The sequence below is a fragment of the Crocuta crocuta genome, unplaced genomic scaffold, assembly GCF_008692635.1.
Source record: "Crocuta crocuta isolate KB4526 unplaced genomic scaffold, BGI_CrCroc_1.0 scaffold91-1, whole genome shotgun sequence".
NCBI lineage: Eukaryota > Metazoa > Chordata > Mammalia > Carnivora > Hyaenidae > Crocuta > Crocuta crocuta.
Genome location: NW_027551575.1, coordinates 3,284,097 through 3,292,262, shown reverse-complemented (window position 1 = coordinate 3,292,262; position 8,166 = coordinate 3,284,097). Strand labels below are relative to the sequence as shown.

At 38.6% G+C, this 8,166-nt stretch overlaps 1 protein-coding gene across 4 annotated transcripts; it reads left to right on the top strand.

Annotated features, from left to right (window-relative positions):
• Positions 1 to 1,839: 1,839 nt before the first annotated feature.
• GAPT (GRB2 binding adaptor protein, transmembrane) lies at positions 1,840 to 7,123 on the top strand. 4 transcript variants are annotated; one of them, XM_077751440.1, is made up of 3 exons: positions 1,840 to 1,899; positions 4,651 to 4,737; positions 5,195 to 7,123. In XM_077751440.1, the coding sequence occupies exon 3, from the start codon at positions 5,206 to 5,208 to the stop codon at positions 6,064 to 6,066; it is 861 nt and encodes a 286-aa protein (XP_077607566.1). In that variant the 5' UTR covers positions 1,840 to 1,899; positions 4,651 to 4,737; positions 5,195 to 5,205; the 3' UTR covers positions 6,067 to 7,123. The 4 variants fall into 4 exon arrangements, with proteins under 4 accessions (XP_077607566.1, XP_077607569.1, XP_077607567.1 ...); XM_077751443.1 differs by lacking the exon at positions 4,651 to 4,737 and having other exon boundaries at positions 1,846 to 1,899; positions 5,436 to 7,123; XM_077751441.1 differs by lacking the exon at positions 4,651 to 4,737 and having other exon boundaries at positions 1,851 to 1,899.
• The last annotated feature ends 1,043 nt before the right edge of the window (positions 7,124 to 8,166 follow it).

The window sequence follows — 8,166 nt, the reverse complement described above, 5'->3', positions numbered from 1 at the left end:
TACAGTTTGTACTCTTTTGTGCATAGCTTTTAAAAGTCTCTATCATATTTGTGTGGTCCATCTATGTTTTTGTAATATATCAGTAGTTCAAGGTTTTTGTTGCTGTCTGTAGTATTCAGTTTCATGGATTTATCATGTTCTATTTACCCATTGCATTGTTGAGGGACCTTTGAAGTGTTTCTAAAGCTTTAGGATATTATTAATTAAAGCAGTTATAAATGGAAATGGCCTTCCTTTCTGTTGAGTATATACCTACGAGTGAAATTCATGGGCCTTTTTGTTTATTTGTTTTTCTTACATTATCAGTTTTGTTTGTTTTGTTTTTGTTTTTGTTTGTTTGTTTGTTTTTAGCCCTGGACCATAATCTAACTGTCCTAAGTTGGCCTGTGAACCATAACAATGTACCTCTCTTTGGGCCTGACAGGAGTTTCAGGGGGCAGATTTCACAGTTTAGAATGGAACACCAGTAAGGTATTATCTTTCATAATTCATTCCCCACAGCCCTTCATAACCTCCTTCACTCTGGGGTTTTTGTCTGGAACTCTTCTATTCTCCCTTGATTAACTCCTTTTTCTTTGATGAGGCTTAGCTCATGCCTTCTCTGACCATCCTGAAATGGATGCCTCTTTTCCTTACTCCCCCTGTCCGCTCTTACTGCTTAAGTATGTCTTTCCTAACCCTCATCACCCTGATCTGAAACCATCTGTGGATACAGCAGCCTCTTCCACGAGGCTTTAAGTGCTACAAGGGAGTTCGCTCATGATGGCATCCCCACTGCTTAGCACAATGCCTGGCACAATGTCAGGGCCCAATCTGAATTGACAAAATTGCTCTTCTACTGTCCGGTGGGTGTTTAAGTAACGAAATCTTCTTTTAAATCACCTGATACAAAGGAAACCCTCTGGGATTGAGAAACTTGCAATGCAATTTAAAGGGCAAAATTTCCATTGCCTTATGATCTCATCTTTTTAATTCGGCATTTGCCATTTGTATATTCTCTGGAGTTGGTCTCTGAGAAATGATGCTGAATAAGAGATCAATGTTGGAAGCCAGTTACTCATCCAAGCGAGCCAGCAAGTGTAGTGGTTTAGTATACAGGTGCTGGGGGCAGACTGCCAGGCCACCCTGAGTGGCGATGACGTTTCCACCTTGCTTCCATTTCCTCCTCTGTTCCACAGGGGGAAGAGCAGCCCTGTTCCCCGAGTTTTTGTCAGAATTCACTGATTAGTACACCAAGCGTTTAGGAGACTTTACTGAGTGTCCAGAATCTGCCAGTTACTATTATTAAACAGGTTTTCTTTCTACCTACTAGAAAATCACAGAAGAGCACAACTCAGAATATACTTGGGGAAATTCCTGTGTCATCAACTTAAAAGAATGTGAGCATATTCTGAACCAAAATTGGGACACTGGTTTGATGAGTGTAACTGTAACTTGCAGCACTGAGACATAGCATTTCAAAGGACTGTTTTAGCAATCCTACAAGCAAACAATTGACAAGATCTCTATGTAACTACATTTTGAAATCTCCTTTTAAAAAAATTTGAAGCACAAGTGCAAAAATGACTTTTACTGGTTTTGAAGTGAAGACTACTCTTTATGTATATTGCACAGATAAAAACAAGCATCTGGGCTTCGTGCATCACTTTCTGATTTAGTTGGAGAATTATTACTTGATAACGATGAAGGGCTGAACTTCCTTTTACAAAATCTCACGCCATTTATCTTAATTCTGGTGCATCTGATAAGAACTTCCTCTAGAGTCAGGAAACTTTGCACGTATGAAATAATCTGAAAGGTGGAGGTAAAGAAGGAAGTAACTGACCAAAGCAAAAAAGAGGAACATCAAAGCAGGCTTAACCAAAAGAACAGAAGGCAGCTTGGCACAGCAGTCTCAAGGTAAGAACCTGATTTAAGGTGCAGGGCTAATGAACAGCTGTAAGAAACAAGTTCATTTTAAATAATCAGAGACTTATTTTATGTTACCAGACACAGTTTTTAGATGGCTTTAGGTGGTGATGGGGGAAGAATCAGTTTACAAACAGAGGGTGATGTTATTGTCTCTTTACCAGTATATATGCTTACATGTGTAAGATTAGGCTTTGTTCTTACCTTGTTTCCAAACACAAGGAGAGTATCTGCCTTTGAAAGTTCCAAAAGTCTATCAACCATTTTCAGACAAGTGAATAATTGTTAGTTGGTCTGTTGGAACTGCTTTCGAGAATAAAAACAGTCTTCTGGCAGATTGGGCAAAGTCAGATGTCAAGCTGTCTTTGAAGGGCTCTTGTTTAACCTATGGTTTTCATTCTATGGATCTTTCCTTTTTGCCTCTCAGAGTTTTTCCTATTAAGTTATTTTAGAGAAAAAAGGATGCATGTTTTTCTCCTGTAAGAGGTTTTCTTGTGTTTATTTCAGTAAGTACTTCTCTGAAAAACAATTTTAATATTTGAAATGTGCAGTGCCTACATAGAACAAAATAGGTGGTAAAAATAAATTCTCATCTTGGAAATTGAGAGGGCAATTTATTACCTTATCCTCAGCCTTCCCCACTTTTGTTGCAAGCCTAGCACCTTTTAATAAGGTGATTAATTTTAATCTATATTTGAAATTTGGTTCAAATGTGCTAACAAATTTTTACTTAAATGTGCAATCACTTTTACTATAAAATATCTTACATGTGATTGGTTCTCATCTGCTTTAGAAAGGAAATGAGATCCTAATGGTTAAAGTCATTTGCCACATACTTGCTTTGACATGGACATTATGTCTGACTTTATAAAGGAGAGAATTTACCAATGTTATAAAGCGATTAAAAGATGTCTAGATCTGGGATATCTGTCCATATAGTTTTATCAAATAAATTTTATAAAAGATAACTGCACCTCATATGCAATTTGGTATTTTGTGTGAAATGCCAAACTGAAAATTTGCACATTGATGTATGCCAACCTCGAACAAATTTAGAAAACTTTACTATCGTGTGTGGATACTCACTAAAAGCAGGGCTCACCTGTGTGGGGTTTCTTTTTACCTGTTTATGTTACTGTTATTATCCTAATGCAGTTTGCTCTGTTCATTAACAAGTATTTAAGAAAGTAGCTGTTTTGTGTCTAGTGCTGGTTTTGGTAATATAAAGATAAATAAGAACTCCAGCCCTCCCAAATCTCAGAGGTAATCAAGTTTTGAAAATTTAGTGATAGATGTTTTTGATAGCCATTTATAGAAATGTGGGTAAGAAGAGTATTTGGAGGCAAACTTTGCTTGAATCCTGATTCAATCACTTCTTAGTGATTCAAGAAGTTAGTCTTTAATCCTCTTTACTCTTCTGTAAACTGGGTGTAACAGTAGTATCTACTTATGGCAGCTGTAGGATCAAAGGAGATAATGCATATAAAAGTGTTTAAAAGCTGATACAAAATAAGCTCTTAATTAAATATTATCAATACTGACTTTCAAAAGATGATGATAATTGTCCCACAAGCACTGTTCACAGTATTGGATGACTATAGTTAACAATACTGTATTGTATATTTGAAAGTTGCTAAGAGGGTAGATCTTAAAAGTTATTGTGACAGGAAAAAATTGTAGCAATGTGCGGTGATAATCATCAACTAAATTGAGTGCACTGATCATTTCACAATAATACATATGTCAAATGATCATGTTGTACACCTTGAACAAATACAACGCTGTATATCAATTACATGTCAATAAAACTGGAAACAACAACAAGGAAAATGGCATTAGATGTAACTATCTCTGTGTCTAGGCTGAGAACATAGAGTAATATTTTGTTGATAAAGTCGGGGCGCCTGGGTGGCTTAGTCGGTTAAGTGTCCGACTTTCGCTTAGGTCATGATCTCCCGGTTTGTGGGTTCGAGCCCTGTGTCCGGCTCTGTGCTGACTGCCAGCTCGGAGCCTGGAGCCTGTTTCAGTCTGTGACTCCCTCTCTCTCTGACCCTCCCCTGCTCACGCTGTCTCTCTCTCTCTCTCCTAGAAATAAATAAAACATTAAAAATTTTAAAAAAAAAGTCATAGTACAACACTTAACCTGGTAGAATGCTTTTCATGTCTCTCCTCATTGTCATTTTAGCATTGGCAGAAAACATTCTAAAATCATCTTAATTGAAAAAATTTTTTTGCTGAAAGTTGTGAGAACACTAGTGATAGGAAGGCTTTCAAAGTATTTTAGATATTTGGTGTTCTATAAAAGAGCTCTTTTCTCTTTATAAGTATAAACTATGCCCTTTAGAAGATGTATCTTAGTATATGTGCTGCCAAAGCAAGCACTAGAAGATGTATCTTAAGTTTTATTTATTTTTTAAAATATTTTTTATAGTTTATTTGTTTTTGAGACAGAGAGAGACAGAGAGCAAGTGGAGGAGGGGCAGAGAGACAGGGAGACACAGAATCCAAAGCAGGCTCCAGACCTGTTAGCACAGAGTCTGATGTGAGGCTCAAACCCGCAAACCATGAGATCATGACCTGAGATGAAGTCAGATGCTTAACTTGACTGAGCCACCCAGGTGCCCCTGGAAGATGTATCTTAAGTTTTAAACTGTTGACTTAAGCAATTAGATGCTGACATTGGGAGCCATTTGTTTCTTGACTCATTTAATAAATAACATTTGAACTTCTTTTCTGCCCTAGCTATTCTGCTTTTCTTTAGGAATATAAAGATGAAAAGACCTGACCCCTGCCCACCATTTAACCAGATTGGAAGACACAAAATTGCCTGTAAGTTAGGCTATCATGTTCTACAATGGACTTATTAGTAGGGAAGTACAGAGGGAGGAGTGATTAAAGAAAAGACATCATCCCTAACCACACCATAGGCCTCAGAGGAAGTGATAAGCAATGGAAATTATTGCACATGTGTACTCTTATCCCTCTACTTGTTGCATTCAAAGCATTGCCTTTCACTCGAAAATTATTAGCTTCATTATCAAAAGCTCTGTTGAAATCTGATTAATAAGATCACTCACACTTAGCCCAGTAGAAGTTCTTCTCTTTTTTTCTCCTTACAACAGCTAGTACTACCTTCTGTTTTGAAGCAGGAACTCACTAAGTACTGGTGCTTAATATAATGGTAGATACTGGCAAATTTTTTATTATGCTATGTAATAAATATACAATTAATATGTTTTATTAAGCTATGAAATAAGTATGCAATTAATATATTTTTAATTTGTAGGAAGTGTCTGGATGGCAGATCATTCATCCTTCTCTTTCTTGAGTTGTCTACTCTGCCAGTATCTTCCACTGATTTCTGCTTTATTTTGTGATTCATTGATAGAAAGGGAAGTGGAGTTGAGTAAAATCCCCCCTGACACCGTGCAAGTATACATTAATGATTGTAGTGTAAAACCCATCACATACAACCAGAACGATCTTCCAAGGCTCCGTTTACTCAACCTCTCCTCTAATTGTATCAGGACTTTGCCAAATGATGTTCTCTCACATCTGAAAAAGAAATGCCTGAAGGAGCTTCCAGGATTACTTCTTAACTCTACCCTACAAGGAATTACGTTGGTCTGCACCTGTGAATTCATTAAGGGCCACACCAAACTACTAAACAACACTGCTTGTGCGGAAATGTTGGAAAGCTGTGGAGATACTTCAGTGGCCATTTCTATAGGACTTTCCCTTCTTTTACTGTTGTTGATCTGCGGAATTGGGTGTGTTTGGCACTGGAAACACCATAACCCAGTGCAACTTACCTTACCAAGGTTTTTGCAAAGGAGAAGCAGCAGGAGAAAAGACTATGCGAAAACACTCTCGAATCCCCTCGCTATCAGCTCAAGGCATAAAATTTCAGCTCAGACCCAAGAGTATACATCTTCTGGAAGAGGGGCTAACACATATGACAACTATGAAAACGTGGAAGTCCGTCCCCCCAGAGCTAAAGGAGAAACTGATAAGGAACTGTATGAGAACACTCGGCCGACCAATTTTGAGGAGCATATCTATGGAAATGAGACATCATCTCAATATTATAACTTCCAGAACCCTAGTACTTCTGAAGTGTCTCAAGATGAAGACATATATATTCTTCCAGATTCATAATAACTTTTCAAAATATTGGGTTTAGTTATGAAAGGATAAATATTCACTGGGACTTTTATTGCACTGATGCCATTGTTAATCCTGTCCTTTGGATGAAACCCAATGATCTTTTGTCTGTCTCCACCCTTCTGAACCTTCTCTCTGTGTATCACTGTGGGTTAATTCCAGAGACCCTCTTTATTCTACTTTTGCTAGATTAATTCTGCATTATTTTATATTGATTCTTCCTTCTCATCGTTACCTGTTACCTTTTTCTGTTATTTCTATCTCTACCATCTTTTCTGGCTCAAGATGGCTGTCAGTCTCCTAACAAGTCTTTCTGGCTCTAGCATCTACACATTCACCCGTGATGCTGCCAGATTTATCTTCAGAAAATATTTCCAATGCCACATCATTCCTTTGCTTGAAACCCCTTAGTGTCTCCTTGTTGCAAAATATGTACTATTTGTAATTCTAACTCTAGGACTTATGATTTCCCACAGTTGGTTCTAGTTTACTTTTCCAGTGACTCCTACTTTCTCACTTCTATGCTTTCCTCATCATTGTATGAGAACTGCCACAGCCACCACTCCTCCATGGCTTTTTGGTCTGCCTCCTTTCAGGCCTAAGTCATATGGTAACTTCTTCCACATGTCTTCTGAATTATTCCAAACCTACATTTACCTTTTTCTTTTCTGATTTCCTAGATTTTTCTGCCTGTTTAACTCTCTGGGAATTCAAACATATGAATGTTTTCTTTGGCATTTTACTATTTAATGTCATATGAGAATGTCTTAAATTCCTTGCTAAATAGTAAGGAAGTGCCTCATATTCATATTTTAACACCAGTGCCTAGAACATCATATAAGACACTCAGTATTGTTCAATTGACAAGAATTAAGGTGTGCATTTTGCTCAGTAGTTTTGAGAAAAATCAATTTTTTGAGTACTATGTATGTACCTTTACTCTGCACATGGTGGGGGTAAAACAGCATAAAGAAAGGCATGGGTCTTGAACGCCCATTGTCTAGTAGGAAAGAAAAGACAATAAATAAACAAATACTGTGCTACTTCTTAAGCTGTGGCTTCTTACCCATAAAGTCTTCCTTTTATATGCTGTTCCGAATTGCTCAGGCTGAGACTTTGCAAGCAACATTTTTCCTTTGCCAAGTGGATCCGTACTGGGCTCTGTTCACAGGGAGCATCGTGGAAGGCTGGTAGGCAATTGGATCCAAAAGGGACTTGCTCTTTCTTGTTCTCCTTGCAGTCCTGGCAGGTACCAATTTGCTCCAGCATCACCAGTTCTTTGCAGTTTCTAGTTTCTTCTGGCCTTCCCAGCATCACCTCAGTTGCAAACTTTCTGAGGTGCCAGCACCAGACAGGTAACAACAGGCTCACCTTAGAATCTGAGTGGCAGCTCCACAGAGCCTCCTCTGGAAGACACACAAGACACCCTCCGAGCTCCAAGTCCTGACCCTAGGCGGGTGGGGGGGAGGCGGGGCGCTCTCCTACGGTCACCGACTCTGAAGCACCTCAGCATCCTCTTTACATCTTTCCAGCCCACTAATACCTTCTTGCTAATTCTCTGTATTAAATTCTCCCTGGAGAATGTGACAAACCGGTAAGCTTTCTGTTTCCCTGGGTGGACCCTAGTACACAAATAAAAATACTTTGAAGAAAAAAAACACTTTTTTGTTTTTCAGAGGCAACAGGGTTGGGTAGGGATGAATTTTAATGGCATGGTCAAAGAGGCCTCTATAAAGACACACTTAAGATGGATTTAAGGGTGAAAGGAGTTATCCATACAAGTGTGGGATGGGCAGGGATGTGACAAGCTTTTGCAGATAAAGCCATTGACGTAAATGTCCTAGTTCCTGTGGAGGAACTGCCACAGGACTTATGGACTCAGTGTGTTATGTTTGGCAGGAAAGGGTTAAGATTGGGGATTGTAACAGAGAAGTCGAGAAGAACCACGATTTCTGACTGGAGCAGCAGGGGCAATTATAAAGCATTTCAGTGAGATGAGGAAGACTTAAAGAGGAAACTGTTTTGGAGGCTGTGTCAGGAATGACTTGGGCTCCCAGTAACAGAAAAGCTGACTACACTGACTTCGACACATAC